Source organism: Triturus cristatus, chromosome 4_1, assembly GCF_964204655.1.
Source record: "Triturus cristatus chromosome 4_1, aTriCri1.1, whole genome shotgun sequence".
Taxonomy (NCBI): Eukaryota; Metazoa; Chordata; class Amphibia; order Caudata; family Salamandridae; genus Triturus; species Triturus cristatus.
Window position 1 is genome coordinate 386,475,956 of NC_140585.1, and position 21,410 is coordinate 386,497,365.

General features: G+C 47.3%; 1 protein-coding gene across 2 annotated transcripts in view; it reads right to left on the reverse strand.

Annotated features, from left to right (window-relative positions):
* The window catches only part of ARHGAP8 (Rho GTPase activating protein 8), a 968,737-nt gene that overhangs the window by 217,662 nt on the left and 729,665 nt on the right, over window positions 1–21,410 (reverse strand). For both annotated transcript variants that reach the window (XM_085652441.1, XM_085652442.1), the window contains exon 8: window positions 18,586–18,696. In XM_085652441.1, coding sequence (XP_085508567.1) covers window positions 18,586–18,696 — 111 coding nt within the window. The remainder of the gene's footprint in view (window positions 1–18,585; window positions 18,697–21,410) is intronic.

Consider the following 21,410-nt stretch of genomic DNA (forward strand, 5'->3'; position numbering starts at 1 on the left):
CAGAAATAGTATTCCTTGCGGAGCCCTCGTCAGCAAAAGCTTGCAGCTTCGTCCAACTGGAGGTTTCCAAATTACAAAAAGAAGTCAGAACGTGGAAATCTTCACAGTGACTTCGTTTAGTGGCTCCCTGACAATGAAGCCTCCTCCTAAGACACCGCTTGCAACATTACCCTGCTGAAATGAACCTTCTCAGACATTTGACAAAATTGCCTCTAACTCAGAAGGTAAAAGTCAATCAGGACCAATCCACTTCTTGTATCCAACTTACGCTCTATCGTGGTCAGCCATACTTTTGACCCGGTCTCGCATAACTAGATGTCCGTGGTTGATGATTTGATCTTTTAGGCACTCGTTTTTACCTTAGAGTTTGAAAATTCATAACTCCAGTTCTACTGATTGGAATATTGTCATTTTGGTTTCAAATAATATATTAAAATTCACTCTACTTTTTTGAGGGATTTTTCTTGTGTAGTGTTTTCACTGTTTGTGTGCTGCATAAACATTTACACATTGCCTTTAAGTTAAGCCTAACTGCTTTGTGCCAAGCTACCAGAGTATTAAGCACAGGTCAATTTAGTGACTTTAGTGGTTTACCCTGACAGTGATTGAGTCAGTTGCTTGAGTAGGGTTATAACCTCACTCAACCAAAAATCCTATTTCTCACAGTTGGCTACCAGAACAATATTCTGCTGGTCCAGTCGCCAACAGAGAAGTTAAGGCCTCCTGCCACATATTCCAGAACTCTACTCCACCCTGCTTGTTGCAGGACCACATAGTAATTATCTTGTCTGTAAGGAACTGCACCGGTCTCCCCTCAATGGACGGTAGGAAGGCTTCACGGGTTAGGCAGATCACGCGAAACTACGGAAGAATGATATGGAGCCAGTTCTGCATCGGGGACCAAAGGCCTCTGATCTCCACCTCACCAAGGCAATCTCTAACCCAGCCATGAATCATCTGTCAAGTCTAGGTGGAGAAGGGAGGGTGGTCTGCTGCAGGTAGGGTGTATGTCTACCACCACAAAAGGTCCTGAGCGGTCTCCTGTGGAATCTGAATGGAGTCAGAGAGGCAACCTTTATGGTAGACTCACTAAAATCTGAGGTTTGACTGCAGGGTCCACATATCCCATCCGGCATTCGGGAAAAGAAGGATGCACATGACTAGGAGTTCTAGAAGCCTCAGATCAGTCGTTATTGGAGCATGGATTGTGCACGAAACGTCGAATCATATCCTGAATGTTCAGGATTTGCTGCAGCAGTGTAAAGACCTTGTATGCTATTGTGTCCAGCCCCAAAGAAGGGAATCCTCTGCAAGGGTCGGAGGCAGGACTTTGATTATTGATGTAAAGACCCCAGGTGGTCAAGAGTTAAGCCATCATCCTGAGGTGGTCTATGACTAACTGCGGTGAGACTGCTGTCAGCAGTCAGTCGCAGAGGTCTGGAAAATTAGTATCCCCAAGCTATGAAGATGGGCAGCTGCTGCCGCCTTCCCCTTTATCAACACCGGAGAGGAGGGTCTTAGATATGGCTGAAAAGGAGCATGGTAAATTGAAAGCATACCTGGCCCGCTCTGAACCGCAGATAACCCTGGTTGGAATGCAGCATGGGTGTATGAAAATACATGTCCTGCAAGTCCAGGGACACCATCCAGTCTCTTGGAGCTTCCTCACAACCCGGTGTAGTGTGAGAGCGGATGATGGCTAGACATTTCATGTATGCGTTGAAGATGGTCGGGCCCTGGGAGATTCCTCGTGGAACTCCGCAGATGAGGTTCATGGGCGGCTGAGGAGTATGGTGCCAGGCTGACTGTGTCCTTCCAGTCAGGAAGGAGCAGATCAATCGGAGTGTTTGTCCTTGGGTTCCAGTGTTGTGTAGGCATTGGATAAGGTGGAAGACTTTGTTAAATGATGCAGAGAGGTCCAGGAAGATGAGGGCCGCCATGTCTCCTCTGCCCAGAGTCATGCAGATGTAATCCATGGTAGCAATGAGGGCGGTTTTCATACTGTGGTTGGGTGTGAAACCAGCCTCAGTGGTGTGAAGTAGTTGGTGGTTGTTGAGGTTGGCGGCGAGGTGTTAGCTGATGTTTTTCTCTAAGACCTTGCCCAAAAATGGTAGAAGGGAGATCAATTTGTAGTTAGCGAGCGTTAAAGGGTCACAGAAGGTTTCTTCAGCAATGGGGGGACAGTTGCATGTTTCCAAGCATCTGGGAATGTAGTGGAAGAGGTGGAGGCATTAAGAATGGGGGTGATCATGGCGCTGATGGGTTGCAGCCTTGTTGTGTGGGTGTGTTGAGAGCAGGGTTCCGATAGGGCCCCCGAGTGTATAGACTTCATGGTAGTGGTGGTTTATTCTAGGGGATGATGGGCAAGTGGTTGGCACTGGTTTTTTGGATAAGATTGGGAGGCATTTGGTGAGGTCTGTCAGTTTGATTGAGGGCTGAAGTTGCTGTGACTTCTGAAGGTGCCCAGTGCATAACCGCTACATCTTTGTTGGTGGCAAGTCTGCTGCTGGTGCTGATTCGACTGCGTGTGGTTAGAGAAAGTAGCCTTGGACCCACCCACCCCTTGTCTGCTGCCTTCAAAAAGAGCCCCTAGCTGACGGAACTTAAAGGGAATCCATGGCCTATAATATCGGTGTCCTCCTTTACCTGTTCCAACATCTCATCAATTTGCAGACTAAACAGGTGTTTTTCGTTCAAAGGGCAGGTTGATGAGATGCTGCTGGACTTCTGGCTCGAAGCTACAGAGAAGCAATCAAGAGTGGCGGTTGAGGACCCCTCTGGCAACTATATCAGCAGAATCTAACACACAGCAAATGGTGGTGCTAAATTACCTTTCCCCTCTTCAACAATTTCTTCTCCCCTTTTTTGGTATTGGCCAGGGAGATGCTGGAGTAAGGAATCAATCTTTTCCCATTGGGCCCTGTTGTAGAGAGACAGGAGTCTTACTTAATTGGCATGTGTGGTGACAGCTGCATCAAAGAGCTTACTCTCCTTATACGGAGGGGGGGGAATCGCCTGTGACCTGGGATGCTGCTGTCTTTCGTGCGATGGAGAGAATCAGGGAGTACAGAGGGCTATACCTCTGAAATAGAAAGGATCAGATGGTTCCGGCTTAATTTGTTTTCAATCCTGAGTATTACCACCCATGATTTTACGAGCTCCCTAATATCTTTGAGGCCGATTTTACCATACTCTAGTATAAGGAGAAACTGGAGTGAATGCTTGATTCTGGAGCGTTCCCATCAGGAACGTACATGTCCACCTTGTGGGAAGCGGCTGCATGCTGGATGACATGGTGGTGTAATCCTGGGGGGGGGGAACCCTAACAGGGTCCTCTGCAAAGTAGCCATCCTAAGGATCGCCCGAAGGATGCAAGTAGACTGTCGCACCTTTGCTGGGGAGTAAGGGCTAAGGCTATCTCTACCTGAATAGGACTCCGCTGACCCCTGAGAGGGAGTTGCAGGAGGTTTCGGAGGAGGGGGCAGGAGGAGGAATAGAACGGCTAAGGCTATTTGGGAGGTGCTAGTTGATTCAAGGGTGTCCATTCCATCACCCTTTAAACACCTTCATTCTCCAACGTTAATAAGGAAGATGCAGGGCTTGAAAAGGCAGGGGCGCCCAGAGGACCGACTGGCCCAGTCTTCAATGACAATGTCTGGAGTGGTAGAGCAATGAATAGGAGAAATGATGAAATGACCACCAGAGTTGAGAAATGTTCTCAGCAACAGGAAGGCAAGTGACAAGCCCTGGACTGGGACCACAACATTGATACTGAAAGCAACTCTGGCACATGTCCGGATCAGATGGTAAAGAAAACAAATGTAACTCTAAGGGAGTTACAACAGTCCAAGCTCAACACTAGATCCAGGAGTGTGCACAGCATGTGTAACTACAGAGCCACAAATACTATGAACATGTGTATTCTCAGAAATATGCTCATTTTCACCACATCAATCCTGCCCATTCAGGAAATAAAGAGAGGAGGCCGCTTTCTTAAATCTCTTAGGGTGTCCTCAAGTAAAGGGGTAAAATTGGCTTTCTAAAGGTCATCTGTTAAAGGGGTTCTCCTGACCCCCAAGGTTTTACTGTGCCTTACATATCAGTGGAATTGGTGTTTTTCTTTCCGGAAGCTCACTAGGTTTCAAGTAATGTAAGATTCTAAATTTCGGACTACTTCATATTAATTTTGTAACAGACCAGCTTTTTTGAAAGATCTGCAATTACTCAAACAATGACGGGCGCCATCTAGTTGGATCCACTTGTGTCTATAGCGCAGCATCCGCGAAAGGGCAAAGTTTGTGCCTATCAGGGTAAAAGGATAAGCCAACAATATCTTTTTTTTTCCCATTGGCATTTCACATATGCAAGATACAATTCCAGTTATAGTAGTGTTAAAAAATAGGATCACATTTGAATACAGCACTCATTGCACGGCCTAATTCGCTAGAGAACTGGTCACAAGAACCACTACAAATACAGCACATCCTGAGCTAAGAAGCCAGCAGGCCAGCCTACAAATTGATGTGTGTACAAAGTTTTAGAACACAAGGCCAGTGGTGCGTTGCATGGGAATATGGCATCTTTACTCAGGGTTAGCGGTGTTAATTCCTGCCTAGGTGTTAGTCCCAGTGGGTGACTCTGTGTTTCTTTGTCGGCGATGAGAATTCAAGGGTTCACAAATGTCTTTCAGACAGGAAGACAACACTATCTTGGCCCTTATGAAGAACATTGCATGCGAGTGAAACTCATGAAACAAAGAATTGGGCTTACGGAGTACCCTTGCAGTGTCCTCTTTCCAAATTGAATCATATGCAAAGTACGGCCATTTAAAGTCATTCTGGCTACAGGATTAGCACCCGCCAGTAGAGAAGAACTAGATGGGCCCTTGAATGCCCAAGATATCAAACGGGCCAGGAATAAAAACGCCGTTCTGGATGATCTCCTAATTGAATATTATAGTGCCTTCAGCTGCTTTCTCGCCCCGCCTGGCTGACATATACGAGGAGACTCTGAGTACCAAGTGCCTCCCTCCCTCCCTCTGTAAATCCATTCTGACGTCGCTCCTGAAGCCAGATCTGGAGCCGAATCTCCTTGTGTCCTATCGCTCTATCGTTATATTGGTCATGGATTACAAAATCCTGCTGAAGGTACTGGTTGAACGTTATGCTCAGATCCTGCCAACCCTAGTCAACCTCAATCGCAACAGCTTTGTTCCAGAGCAGAGTACTTCCCAGTATATACGCTGCCTTTTTCATCTGATGGACCCGGCCCGCCACTTCCCCTATGTGGCTTGCCTTATTCAGAACTTAGAAAAAGCTTTCGGTACCCTGGAGTGGGACCCCCTATTCCAAGTGTTGACCACCCTGGGGGTCGGCGAACGCCTTTGCACATATACGTGGCTGCTCTGCACCACCCCCCAAGTCCTGGTCCGGCTGGCTTTCTCAGCATTCCCAGTGGAGAGAGGCACTAGATAGGGCTGCCCCTCTGCCCTGATCTGCTTTCGGAATGAAACCTCTAGCCGCTAGACTCCGGTCGGAGGGAGAGACCTGGAAGATAACCCTGGAGAGCACAGTCCATGGGTCTCCCTCTACCTACTCCTCTACGTCCGGGACATTCGTACAGACCTCTCCTCCATACACACAACTTTACACTCCTTCACACGAATAGCCAGGCTATGGGTCAAATGGAAAAAGTTATGCGTGTTACCCATTGGTGGCTCCCTGCCTCCTGTAGATATTCGACTGAGGGGTGCGAGGCGGTAGCTGCAGTGGATAGGCAATACAATTCGGTACCTGGAAATACGTTATGCACTCCCCCACAGGCTGCTTCAAGGGAAATCTATGCAGGGCGTTTACAGACCTAAATACCCAGGTCCAATTTCGGAAAACACTCCCGCTGGCCACAACAGAAAATGTTGCTACCTCTAAAATGATTATGCTTCTCCACCTCCTTTATTATTTCGCCAACCTACCCTCCTCACAGCTTTTTCCAAGGCATAGACACGCTGCTCAGAGAGCTTATCAGGGGTAATAAACGTCATCGCGTAAAGCTGCAGAAAATACAGTTGCCCATGGAGAAGGCCGGTCTAGGCACGCCCTCGTTCGTGTCTTACTTCCTGGCAGCCTAGATTCAATGGGTGTCACTGTGGCTGGTGCCGCGCAATTTGGCTGCAACAAGCCCGGACACAGGCTTACTCTCCCCACAGACCTCAAGGATTTCCTGGAACCCAAAGTTGCCCCCCATTCCTGGCAATCACCATAGTTAGTAACAATCGCACACAAATGTGTTCGGTGGGCGCTCAGCCTGACTAGTCATGTTTCCCAGTACACTCCTGCTTTCCCCAGCATGGTGTCCCATACTCTCCCAACTCCCACTCAACCAGAGACCTCACGCCCAGGCAGGGCTGTTCTCTCACCACGGTAGGCGACTTATTCCAGGATGGCCAACTCCGCAACATCAACCACTTAATCAGTGACTTGGCTCTCCCCAGGGCTCAATACCTTCAGGCTCATCAGATGCGGTACATGCTCCGCGCCATACAGTCGCTGTTAACCATGGGAACAGGAAGTCGCCTGATAACATGGCTGTACAGAGCAATGAGGGAACATTCAGAGACCTCACTAACATCACTAAGAGACAAATGGGATGCAGATTTTGGACCGCCACTCCATGACGGAGAATGGGATAGGGATCTCGAATTCCCACACCAGTCTCCCGCAATGCCCAAATTAACAGGATTTATTACGTCATACTTCATAGAGCCTATCTCATCCCACATCACGTCAACCACTTCTTCCCACGGCTGCCCGCGTTGGCATGAGTTCTCAGCTGACCTCCAGCGCATGATATGGTCCTGCCCTGCCCCTCCACATACTGACGGACAATCCACAGGAAGCTCCGCAAAGTGACAGAACTTCCAGACATTGACCATTGGGAAGCCTGCGCTCTGGGCATATTTAAGCCTGGGAAGCTCGTGGCGGTTAGGGAACGCTTTTCTAGACTTGCATTGCTCTTCACTAAGCATGCTGTCAACCTCCACTGATGATCACCACAGACCCCCAGACTGGAGACCTGGTACGGAGCGATACAGCGATGGGGAAGGGCCGAGGGTGAGGCCTTGCACACTGAGGTGGTCCAATGCATCCACAGGTGCCCCATCTTCCCCATATGAGATGCTCTCCTTGACCATTTTCTCCAGCTCACCAGGGGTGACAACCTGCCCCTGTAAATCTAGGGATTCAGCCCCTCGTTTGTGACCGCTCCGGATACCCTTGATGCTCTACCCTCCCCCTGGGGGTTCGCTCCCCCTCAGCCACATTCTAATCAGCAGGATGACGCCCAGACACCAACTGCATCCCCTAATCAGGTTGAATCCTGGTCTCCCCCAGACCTATCCCAACTATGTGCCCTGCTTAGGTGCAAGGTTTGCTTTATGGGCACCCCGTACAGACAATATGTAACCTTTGACCTATCAACGTGCTTATTGCTAAAAACTCCAATAAAAACACTTGTTAAAAAAATATTCTGGCTACAGGGTTGCAATAATTGGTCCTGCCTATTTTCAAGAGCCATGGAACAAATCCAGAAGCCACTCGTGGTCATTCTAGAACTGACAGTTCACTCATTTTAGGCTTATTTAGTTTCTAGCAATTGAAGCATGGTCTGGGTATTTTTCTTTCTTGCCTAAGTGGACCATTGTCCTGATGCTGTACTGGGCCTATAGATCCCTTATAACACTTGATCAGTCCTGGTGGCTTAACCCAGGAGCTGCCTCTTCTAGTCTGTAATCAATTATCTCTGTGTAAAACTTCACATCAACAGTGTGAATCAATCAGTAGGCTGTTGGGTCTATATGATGAGCAAAGTAAGTTTTTTCTGGTTTTAATATTATTGTCACTTCAGCTTCGCACCTGCATGGCCCCTATTGTAACTTTAAGGCAGCTTGGAATCCTCGTGGCAGTCCAAACTGTGTGCACCGGCTCTGTGGGGATCTGGGGCCTGGACATTTACAACAACCTGGCCAGCAGCGTCGAAGGATGCAGACCTGAAGGCGCTGTTATGAACGCACACAGACAGAACACGTCATTCCACCTTCTCCCTCATCTATCCCATTTTAAGCAGTAAAGGCAGTGGGTAAAGTTACAATATTTTTAGAAGCTCTCAAAGCAAACCACAAGTTTGAGAGGCATTGTTTTAAATGGCACGTGTCACATTTTTTTTCCAGCACGCATGGAGCGAGGCATCTCGTGCTACACTCTCCACTCGAGAACCCTCAGCTTGTCTCTGTATGCACGCGCAACAGGGCATACACACCAGCAACCCGCCCCGCCCTCCTTCTGCCTCCTCTTTGTACGCATGCTCATCCGCAATTCTTCCATGGCTCCCCACCTAGAAAGGGGACTCCTTGGCACAGTGCAGTGCCAATTAAAGCAATGCAGCGGTTCCGCGGCCACCATGCAACTCACTCATCGCTTGTTATCCAGCTCAATTCTGGTTACTAGGAGCGCACGCATCACCACATTAAAGGATTCTTAACTCGGGCACTTCTAATCAATTGAGACAACCTACTACGCCCTCTACTGTCTGTAAGCCACATTGCAGGCACTTCTAGCTTGATTTTAACACTCACAATTTTCGTGCACAGCAACAATTCCCAGCTCTCAAATTTGCAAACTCGACGCATATCACTCCTTACCACTTGCTACCAACATGGATGTTTCCCAAGCATTAATGGCGCTACTGTGTTTTCGCTCGCAACGAGGGCCAGAAACCTTTAGAGTGGGAAGATTGCACTGTGATATTTTCCAAATATATTGAGACATTAGATCCTCAACATTTCCGATCAAGCAGGAAAAAAGCTTTACTGTTGAGCAATTCAAGAAAAGAAGGGTAGCAGGAGTTAAAATATTTGCCGCCAGTAATGGATGCATACAGGGTGATTTTTCCGAATGTGTAGTTGGCCTAACCTCTAGGGTGGTCGACCTGGGGAACCGGGTTCGAGTCTCGGCAATGACGCTGAACGTCCTGTGATTCTGGGCAACTCACTTCATTTCCCCGTGCCTAATTTATAACAGCCAGAACAAAAATAGATAAAGCAATAGGAGATACAGAGGTAGTGAAATCACATTGACATTGTGAACAGCACATCATAGCCGCACGAATGTGTCCTTGTGTAACGCAAATGGTGCTATGTAAAGCGCTCCGATTTAAAAAAATAAAATAAGAAGCAAAAAATGTATATTTGATCATGGTCACATTTACAGATAAAAAATCTGTAAATGTAGCCATGACCAGACATACATTTTACACTCAACAGCAAAGGCTTGGAGAGAGAGTGGATGAATTTGTAGAAATGTAAGGGAACTTGCAATCAAGTGCCAGTTGGGGCCTATGACAGACAGATTAACAGACCACTTTTTTTAATGCCTCTGCAAAGCATTTATGGGCTGCAAATAGCCCGTCATTGAAGAGAGCATTGTTATAGCCAATGTGGCATAACAGCCTGAGGTATGCATAAGGGAAATGCAAAAGATGGAATAACAAAAGACTGGGGTAGCAGTTGCTGGGAAGGTTAACAGTGAGGTGAATGTAATAAGAAAAGAGATCTGGCTCTGACTGCAGGAATTTGGCTAATCAAGGAAAGAGTGGAAAAGGCACAACTAGTTCCTCTGGCAAAGGAGGTGTTAAACAAGATCATAGATATTGCAGCCACTATCATGGCCCAAAAGGATATGGCCTAGGTGCATCAGCTTAACAGACAAACTGCGTTTACGGACCTGCGGATACAAAAACATTTGTTTGCCAAAGGCGTCAATCCTTTGGGATTCTCTTTGCTTGACTTGACCTGACTAGGTCGCTTCAGTGCCCCAGGTGTCTGGCAGACTATGCAGACTTGGCCCACTTCGCTTGAAATTGCGATCCTATACTTACTTTTAGGGAGGCAGTTCGCTCCACACATGATGGGGCAGGCATTCACCCGAGCCCACTCATGGCCCTGTTAGGTTATGTTATGTTAAGCCGATACCGGCAAGTGTTCAACACTTTACCGCAAATGCATTGTTGCTGGCCAAGCAGCAAGTTGCTCTACATTGATGTGATGTTTCCTGCCCTACCGAAGCAGCATGGATACGTGAATTGACATATATTTTTTTAAACATGTGTTTATTAAGTTTATTTTTTTTGTCAAGACAAATAAGAACAACATACAATGCATGCAGCATATCAGCAGTAGTTACAGCACATAAGAAAAACAAAAAAATTAGACCATAGTTGTACATCATGCATAGTCCACATATTGTGTTTAAACAGTGTTGGGGTCTAGAGCCATCACTTATGCGTATCGTCCATCGAGGCCTATGCCTCTCGCGCTCGCCTGCATGGTCCATTACACAAGCAACCTCAAAGTCCGCTAGGGGGGGGATCAGCTCAGCATGTCAATAATATCAAGCATCATCTGCAGGTGGCCACATTACCCAGCAGTATAAGTAGCCCCAAGTGTGTGGGAGGTATATCAACAGTGCTACATGTCTCGTCCCATGAGCCTGTTCAACACATGTTAACCTTATTCACAGCGTTTGTCAAGGTTGTAGCCTCATCTCGCCTCCCCCTCCAACGGTGCGTTTGTGTTATCTTCGGCAGGACGCAGTAGGAGATAATGCTTAAGGGGTTCCCATACGTCTTTGGGTCGGGACTTGCCAGGTAATGTTTCTGCATATATAGCACCCTGATCTTGGCTGTATATCAGATCATCTAACCACTCTTTGAATTTAGGGGCGCGGCCCCTGCCGCATCTGCATGCCACTCTACGCTTTGCTAATAGCAGTGCAAGTGTGACATAGCGGCGACATGAGCTGGGGAGCTGCTCTGTGTACCCAAGCAGCGCCGTGAGTGGACTGCATTCCGTCACCATGGATGTCATTTGTGTCAGTGCCTCGAATACCTTCACCCAATACTCTAACACCTACGGGCATTCCCATGCCAGGTGCAGAAAACCAGCCCCTGGGCCACCGCACCTGTCACAGTTATCTGTGTCTCTCAATTTGAAGCGGTATAGTTTGACAGGAGTGCAGTATATGCGCTGGATATACTTATAATGAATAATGCATAATCTGCAGCTAGCGGAAATGTGCACAACTTGTAGACAGCAGTATTTCCATTGCTCTGGTGTTATGTCAATGCCTAGGTCTGCGTTCCAGTGCGCTAATGCCGTGTGTGTAGGCCCTGGTTGTTGGAGACGTATATTATGATAGAGTGTGGATACCAGATGTCCTGGGCTCTCAGCGCGCAGCATGCGATGTAGCGGCTCCACCATCGCAGGCTCCTGTGGAAATCCCGGGTCAATGGCTCGCATTCCCTGTCGCAGGCGTGTATATAAGAAGTTATCTAACGGGATGGGGTCGCCTGTTGGAAGAATTGGTCAGAAGAGCGAAATTTCCCATTAAGGAAAAGATCTCCCCATGTGGTAATGTGCACTCGGGCACATAATTTACGGAACCCTATTTCCTGGAGTAACCAATTTTATGCCATGCGGCAACCGTACTGGTGATAGTTGTAAATGGCACATTCCTGGCAGTGGTTGGTGTGTGAAGCATCCCATCTAACGGGAGAGGGTCCGCCAGCCAGTGTCCTGCCGTTATTTGGGGCATGTACCGGGGGGGGATGGATCCAAAAGTATGCGTAATGCGCCTGTGCACATTCAAAGTACAATTCAATGTCTGGTATATCAAACCCACCCTGCGCATAAAGTCTCGTAAGTAGGGTCCACTGTAAACAAGGTTGTTTACCCCCCCAGAATAGCCTTAGTAACTCTGTTCGAAGAGACGTGAAAAAATGGCATTCAGGATGGTATGGGATATTCATGAAAAAATATAAAAATTGCGTGAGTATTAACATTTTTATCAGAGATGCCCTTCCAGCCATCGACAGCGGCAGTGTTATCCACCGCGTGACATTCCGCTTCAGGCGCTCCATTGCCGTGCCATAATTGAGGCGAAGTATCTCATCCCTGTTGCCCCCGATTTGGATCCCCAGATATCGCAAGTCAGTGTCGCACCATTCCAAAGGGTAATCAAGTGCGAATCTCACCACCGCCGGTGTAAGGGACAATACTTGGGACTTAGCCTAATTGATGTGGACTCCAGAATGGTGCCCGAACACTATAAATTCTCGTAGCAATGGATTGAGGTGTGTCTGCGGATCTCTGACATGTAGTGTCATATTGTCAACATATGGGATATTAGTATGTGTCGTAGCTGGCAGCATAGCGCACGCTCCCTGTGATGCTGCCGCAGTCGACTTGCTAGTGGCTCGATTGTGAGGGCGAACAACAAGGGCGATAATGGGCAACCCTGTTATGAGCACTCGGGCTGTGGGGCGCTGGTATAGCAATTGGATCCAGGACACGAATATCGCTGGGGATCCCATACGGTGCAGTATACCAATGAGGTAGTCCCATTCTATTGAATCAAATTCCTCTGTGGCATCTAAAAAAACTGCCACCAAAGGAAGCTCCGGCGCAACATTCTGCAGAATGGAAAAAAGGGTGCGAAGATTGTGCGTGGTGGCACGGCCAGGCACAAATCCTGATTGATCAGGCAATACCAGTTTGTCTATCAGTAGTATTAGATTATTGGATATAATTTTAGCTAGTATTTTCGCGTCATCATTCAACAAAGATAATGGCCTGTATGAGTCACACAAATTAGGGTCTTTGCCAGGCTTGAGGAGGGATGTTATCAGTGCTTCCCTCATGGAAGGAGGAAGGATGCCACATTCCATGGATTCTTCATAAACTTCTTTCAGCACTGGGGCCATAATGTCTATGTAGGTTTTGTAAAATTCGGCAGGAAGGCCGTCTAGACCCGGGGCTTTACTAGATTTTTGTTGCATTATGGCCTTCCGGATTTCGTCAAGTTCGAACGGGGCACTGAGAAATTCTCTCTGATGATCCTCAAGCCAGCCCAGCGCCACATCCCCCAGAGAACTGTCAAGTTCCAGTTGGTCGCGGCATTAAGTCGTGTAGAGCGTGGAGTAATGTGCTGTAAAGCATGTCAGTATGCTGGCTGTGTCTCTGTGCGTCTCCCCATTTGGCCCTTTAATTTCCAAGACGTGTTGGGACCCCCTGGGCCTCCTGATCATGACCGCTAAGGCTTTCCCGGGTCGTTCACCCTCCCCGTACTTTCTGGCTTTCCATTATTTCCCCCTGAAGTTGGATTCTCGCGTTGCAGTCTTCAGCCATCCCAGTTCCTAGCGCCTTAAGTTCTTGTTCCAATTGACGTAGCGTTCTCTGTAGGTCTTTAAGGACCCCAAAGCTTTTTGAAATACAAAACCCCCTAATAGTGACCTTAAAGGCTTCCCATAAGATCTCTATTGAGTCGACTGATCCCCTGTTTCTTTGAAAGAAGGCACGAATGTCCTCGCCTAATTCCGTGTGAAAGACTGCATCTAATAGAGCTGTAGGTTGCAATCTCCAGTGGCGTCTGGGTGTGTTATATCCCGGCGGTAGGATCACAAGCTTAACTGGTGAGTGATCTGAGAACATTTTTGCCAGGTGCGTAACTGCAGTTATTGTGGGACCTAACTCTTTCGAGAGCATGCAGTAGTCTATGCGCGCCCAAGTAGCCGTGTAAGTATTACTGTGTGTTCCCTCCCGTGTCGCCGGGTGATGATGGCACCATGCATCCACTAAATTTCCCTCCTGCATAATCTCCAGCAGTGTAGCTTGTGCTTTGGTATAATGGTGTGGAGCCTTGTTTGACCTGTCCATGGCAGGGTTGATGGCCACATTGAAATCCCCTCCCCAAATAAGCTGTGTAGATCCCACTTCCAGAATCTTACCTGATAGGGTGGTGAAAAACTCAGGTGTGTCTACATTATGGCTGTAGCAGCATACCAGTGTGACAGTCTCTGCGCCCAGTCGTCCCCACATCAAAACATATCTACCCTGTGGGTCTGTGTGTGTGCCAATAGGTGTGAACGGCGTGTTCTTCTTAATAAGGATCGCTGTGCCTCTCGCGTATGTAGAATATGAAGCAAAAGTTCTATGTTCCGCCCATTTGCTGGCAAAAGTAGGGGTTATCTGGGGATTCATGTAAGTATCCTGCAGCATAGCCACTTGTATTTGGTGTCGATCTAGATACGCGAGGATCTGTCTGCGCTTGCGTGGGTTCCCCAGCCCCCTAACGTTCCCTAGGATCCCCAAATTTGGCGCATGTGGAGTATCACCTGATGTACTCATGAGGTATGTGGCCTGCGGTCCTTTGGCGCATGTGTGTCATATGAAGAATGTGTCTGCTCTGATATGCCTGCCTGTGTTTCTGAGCGGAGCAATAAACCTCAGTTAAAACGATCAACTTCCCCCACCCCCTCCCACTGTGGCATCCCAATCATGCCATAGAATCCCACCCCTCCCACCTCCCTTATTTCCAAAACAACATGTGCTTCATTGTTATATGAACATTTCAACAAACAATGCATTTTGCGTAATGCGTCCGGGGTTCTCCCGTGTGGGGTTCACGTCTAGGTGGCTCACCCAGTCCCCTCCTATCCTGAGGCAACTAGTTGGGATTGTCCACCTCTACCAGGGTCAGAGGGTGTCCGGCGTACAATACATTATGGGCACGCGCCATATGTCTAGATATGTCCAGCATCTCGCTGCCCAGCCGCTGCAGCAGGGTGTACCAGTGTAGAACTCTAACCCCCTCCCATACACATTTGAGATGCCCAGTGACACCGTAAAAAGGATATTGTACATGCGCCCATCTCTTTCAATGTGGTCAATCTGCTTCATCAGGTCTTTCTGGACTGGGCGGTTTCGCAGGTTGTTTTTTGAGGCGTTTTAGGAAATCTTCAGCTTGCTGAGGTTTGGTGAAGATCATTTGCTTGCTTTCGTAGGTAATCCGCAGGTGTACCGGGTAGAGTAGGGCATATTCTATCTGTGCTTGTCGCAGCTTTTGCTGCACGGGAAGAAAGCGCAGCCTATCTTCCTGTACAGTGGCTGTGAAGTCAGGATAGATGGTAAAAGGTACTCCCTCGTAGTGTAGTTGTTTCTTCTCGCGAGCAGCCCGGAGAACAGCATCCTGGTCCCTGTAATTTAAGAGACGAGCTATAATGGGGCGCGGTGCGCTACCTGAAGGAGAGCGGGGGCCCAGCGCCCTGTGTGCTCGCTCAACTACGAAGTGCGGGGAGAGTGTCTCCACCCCCACGACCTCTAACAGCAGCTTCTGTATTTAGGTCTCCATTCTTCCTGTGTTGGTACTTTCGGGTATCCCTAGGACAACTATATTATTCCTGCGGCTTCTCGCTTCTATATCTTCGTTCTTGGCGGCTATTATTTTTAAGAGTTTGTCCCTTTGGGTTACCGTGCTTTGGAGTTGTGCAGTGGCGTCCTCTGTATCAGAGATGCGGCGCTCTGTTTCGGTGATACGCTCATCGTGTTTTTTAATTTTATGCACAATGTTGTCCATGCGAGAGTTCATGGCGTCCATTTTGTCTGCAAGTGTAGCTAGCCCTTGTCGGACCTCGAGCATGAGCGCCCTCACGTCTTCACCCGCTGGTGCAGGGGCCTCGGATAGCGTGGATTCAGCGCCAGCATCCATATCTGGCTGCTGGGAACGCGTGGTCTTCTTAGTTTCAAATTGGAGGCAAGGTTGTTTGGCGTCTGGCTTTCCCATTGCATGTAATGGCCCACAGTGCGATGTGACGCCGGAGGAGAGAGACTTGGTAATGAGTCAATCCCCAGAGTACCGTGGGGGGAAAGGGCCCCAAGCAGCCCGACTTCTGCAGCAGGGAGATCGGTGCAGTGGATATTTTCCCCGCCCTAAGGAGTACACACCGCCGTCCTCAGCCACCCCACGAGTCCCCGGAGCCTCCAGGCGTATGGTCTAGCAGTACCACCTCGCAGCTCCCTCCACTGTCGTTCTTGTGAGTACGTTGACCATAACCTGCAAAATGGCCAGTGGCTATTGTTGATCAGCGCTGCAGCACCGCATCCCCTGTAACACCTGCAGGATGTAGTGAGGGCTATCCTCTTGAAAACCGCCGGGTAAGTCTTGTCATCATGTGGTAATTGTTGGGGCAGCCTGCCAGCCCGACACCCAGGGGCAGACCGGTGGCGCCGCCACTGATGGCCGACCCTCCACCTGCACTGCACAGCCACCCTACAATCTGCCTGTCACTGTTTACTAGTCCGGTAGCCCAGTGGCTTTCAGCACACTGGGAAGCAACACTGGAGAAGACAGTTGAACTCGCACGTGCGCTAGTGATTCATAACGCGCTCCGTCTATTGTAGAAATATTGCTCCCTCCATTACGCTCCCAGTATGTGTTGAGGGCCAGTACTCAAGCAGAATGAACTTCCGCTGCAATGCGGGCGTTTTGTGTGGCAGCCGACAGATACGGCACTTAATGCAGGAAGACGGCGCCGCTGCTAATGGCCGATCCGCCACCCACGCGGCGCGCCCGCCGTACACTCTGCTTATCCCTGTGTGCTAGCCCGGCAATCCTGTGATTGTCAACACGTTGGGTGGGAACAATGATGAAGGCAATGGCACCCGCCTGTATCACTATTGTTCACAACGCGCTCCGGCCAGCGCAACAATATCGCTTCCTCCACAGCGCTTCCAATGAGGAACAAACTTTGCAATAATTCAGGGGAACTTCCCACTACATTGTGGCCGCTTGGTTTTCCTTTTTGGTGTGGCAGCCGACAGTCCTGGCACTTAAATGTAGGATAATGGCGCCGTCGCTAATGGCCGATCCGCCACCCACACGGCGTGCCCCCTCCTGGACTTGCAAACACACCTGACGTCAGTCCAAACGGCCGCCTTGCACTCCTGCTAGGAGAAATCCGTGCCCCTTCACACAGCCTAATATCCGGCCTCTCGCACTCCCGGTTGTACTCACTGCTTCGGCGGTTTCACTGCGGCACTTTGATGTGGGCCTGGACACCACGTGTGAAGCCGCGGCGCTCACATAGCTGGCAGCGCTGCAGACCACGCGCATCCCTCTGCTAGCCCCTGTGCGGTCGTTGCTCCAGGCTGTTAGGGGAGTAGGATCGGAGCGGCCCCCACACTTCAAATTCTGTCTGGGGAAACCCGCGGAACTCAGCAGCAGATGCGGATCAATTTCGCTTCAGTTTGGCCCCATTGTGTAGGATTATTTACGGATGATCACGCCGGACAGCGGGAGCCTCACGCAAGTGCAGCCATTCCACTCATGCGCCACTTTGCGCCCCCGCTCCGAGACTATTTGTTACTGTCAATCCCTGACACTGACGAGGATGTAGAAGCCTGTTCTGTGCTTCAATGATCGCAGATGGATGGCATATACCCTATATTGCGGTTATGTATGTCTAGAATTTACTATATTATTGTTCATGTTTTACATTTCCCTCCGATGTCTTAGCACCTATTATTATTTCCTCCCACGGGTGCTTCTTTCATATTTGAGTGGTCTCCTCTATGCGACTATAATGTGCAGTTCACAATGTCAATGTGATTTCACTACGTCTGTATCTCCTATTGCTTTATTGTTCTGGATGTTATAAATTGCCATAAATAAAGATATTAAAAAAAATCTTTTTGGAATCTCTATTCGGAGGAGGGGTGGAAATGAATTAGGATTCATCTTAATAGTCAACCCCTGAAATAAGGCTCTCTGGAGAGCCGTCACCAGGCGCCGGTCTATGATGTCTGGCCATTTGCTTCTTCTAAGGAGGGCAAGAACATGATTTTGGCCAGGTATCTATCAGAGAGTCTACGAAGGGATCATTAAATGGAAGTAAGGCCACAGATGTTGCTGGTCAAAGCTACAGAACTTCTGTAGAAACATTTGTTTTAGCCTCAATAGAGGGCACCAGTAACTTTAGCACCCCAGCTGCTCTTCGAACCACAACTGTAAAGGAGTTCCTCGCGTCCATTGGTGGACCATGACTTAGGAGAGGCATCAAACTTTAAAATGTTCTGTAAATAAAGGTATAAGACCCCAACAGTGTAATGCAGGCAAACAAGCTGCCCCCTCACCGTCTTCATCGGCATCTTGGGGTGCACCCTGCTCTGTACAGGGTCAGAGTAAGAACCCAAAAAACTAATATCAATTCTGAAACTAATATCTACACATGATCACAAGTGCCTTATTACACTCACAAATAAGTGTCACTCAAAGTGAAACCACAGGCATTAAAGTGTCAGATAAACACACTGCAAACATGAGAATGTCACACACATGCAAATTGAAAACGTGGCAGCTATGTCATTGTCGCTCAGCTTTAACATTTTTGTATTGCACTGAAGACAACGTTGAGAATGACAGGAGCCAAGTAATACGCCTGCAGTTAACATGTAATCAGCTCTAAAAGGTTAAAAAAAATCACTGAAGCTGTAATGAACGTTAGCAGCAACATTTCTGTAGATAGAATGCAAGGACTGTGGAAGGGACAGAGTGGCTCTTCTGACTAGGGACACAAATGCATACACATAAGATTAACACGATTTGAGTTCAGCAGTAAAACAACACAGAACAGACATCACGAGTGTGCAAAGCCATCATCTGCTGAATAGCCGCAGGGATGAGAGATGTTATTGCTTACTACTGAAGGCTGACTCCGAATTGTTGCATCGGAAGAGGAGGTCGTGGTGGAGGGATCTTGGATGAGCGAGCTGGAAGTCCTTTGTGTTTACTCTGCAGCTTTTCATCATGTCTAATATTAGCAAGGAACAGGAAAAGAATAATATCTGTAAGTGAGAATGTGCCTGAAGTACAATGTGGAACTTTTCAATAATAATTTAGAAAAAGTATACACCAATATCTATCTATCTATCTATCTATCTATCTATCTATCTATCTATCTATCTATCTATCTATCTATCTCTCTCTATATATGCACACACACATATATACACACACATATATATACATACATATATACATATGTATATACACATACATATACATATATTTACCATCCTTACAAATGCGAATTATAACATTAATAGGTTATCTACTAATCTCTTTAATCCCTTTCAGTTCACACTATACAATACACGTCAATAGTATAATCTGGCATTATATGTATTTCTAAAAAAAACGTATACATTAGATAATGCAGAGATGGAGACGAAAACTAGAACAAAAGGCACATACTTTGGATAGACTCAAAACCTATGACTGCACTTCCTGCATTAGGTGACGACTACATTAATTGTTTAAAACTTATAAACAGGCGCATCTAAATTCTACTGTGTGCTCTATAAAAATCGAGAAACAAATAGATCCGATAGTTCAAATTTTGAAGAACCTATTGTAGTCATTCCACTTTATAAAAAACACAACTTTGAAATCAGCCACAAGCAGCCACGCTTTCCATACACATCATGTCCTACTGTGATTAGTGGGCCAGTTAGAGGATGGTGAAGTTTTTAGAAGACAGTACGAACTGCCTACGGGGGTCAGAGGTCCGGTTAATAGATTCAGTCCCCACTCTCTTGAGCTCTTCCAACAATCTTATGCTCAGATTTCTTTCTTCTTTCTCTTAACACCTTCTCACGTCTAGGGTCTGTTTAGGACCAAGCCCACTCGTTTTTCTGGCAGTCCTACATGGAGTTTCTCTTCAAGCTGGGTGAACTGCAGATTGGCCAACTGGATTAAGCAATTGATCCTGTAAAGCCAAAGCACAGATGAGCCAAAAGAGCTCAATCAATCACCACTCATCTTCTAGGGTCTCTTGAACCAAATTAAGACCCATACCGCCTTGGAACCAGGGATGCCGTACTGTTCAGTTAGGTTTCAGCTCCCACTCTTAACAAATTAAATGGCTGTCATCCCTTTTTCGATCTCAACCTATAGACAAATTGAACATCTTAAACAATGTTAGTGTAGCTGCTGACGCAGCTGTACACTGCTATCAGGCCACTCGCTTTTGGGGCCTCGCCTTCTTCAGCTGTAATCGTCGCTCCACCTCCTGGCCCCTACTTTACCGTTCCCCCCAATTTTTTTCTTATAGTTGTATTGTTGAGTGCTTGGCCCCTGCACACTGCCCTAGCCGCTCACTTTTTAAACAGCGTGCAGCATCCGGTGTATACTTAATATCCGCAATCTTCGAACAGTAAATTTGAAAATAAAGTGAGAAGGTGGCTTACGGATAAGCTTGTGCGTGCACGGCTTTCATCTTGAACACATTGTGTTATGTTTTAAGAAAATCCATTCAAATATGGCGACGGCAGCTACGTGTACATTTACAGTGGCCAAATTTGAATGACTTTGTATGTGCTTTAAGAAAATCCATGTATCTGAAATGGCTGCTGCTTGTCGCACGGCACTCACATTGGTTGAAAACAAGCAATGGCAAATCCAACAGGCTTCATGGACAAGATCTATTAACTTTACCGATGCTTGTTCTTACAGTGATGCTTATTTTTGGTCTCTTGTTAGCATTGGTTGAGAAAGAGCCCAGCATATATCTTTCAGAACAAGAATCCAGGAAGGAATTTAAGCTCAAAAATAGCAAAAATCAGGGACATAAGTGATTGCAAGCAGGCGATGGACACTAAAGTGCTGCCTTGTATATGGTTGAAAAAGAAAATGGCAGCACCGGAAATGGATTAGCTCTAGCTTGAATTCGGAACTTCTGGCAACAATTATTGGAAATCAAATCTTCATTATCATTAATCTTTATTTCGGCCTGTAAGGCCCTAAAAGCACCGGTTAAATACAGTACATTGCATACAACTTGCAGATAATGGAAGAGGAGTTGGCCTAACGGCTAGGGCGGACCACCTTGAATCTGAGGAACTGGGTTGGAGTCTCGGCAATGACGCTGAACATCCTGTGATTCTGGGCAAATCACTTAATCTCCTGGCTGTGCCTAACAAAAATTGTGTCCTCATGTAAAGCAACTGGTGCTATGTAAAGAGCTCTGATACCCGATTCGGGTCAAGTTCGCACTATATAAAACTCTGTAAAATAAAAAATAATGAATGTCCCTTGATAAAAATATATAGTTCTAGTTTAAGATTTTAGGTTGACGAGATCGGCTCCTCTACTCGACTACCTTGGGCTAATTGTACAGTATACACACAACATATAGCCTTTACATTAACTGCAAAATAGAGATCGATAAAGTGCATGTGCAAATACAAAGGGGTAATTTTTGGAAAGGATCATCTTCACTCAAATATGGTCTCCTTGGAGGGTACAAAAGCAATGCCTTGAGCAGCATAAGGTCAATTTATGATGTTTAAAAAAGCAGTTTCATACGTTAGTAGTGTCAAGATAAAAGTGTAAACATTAAAATTTAAAAAGGAGTCCATGTAATTCAGAGGAGCCGCCGAAATGGCTTCCAGTTCCTGGGATAGAAATAGTGCATTTACAAATCTTCAGCTACAGTGGGATTGTTGCTTGGAATTGGGACCATAC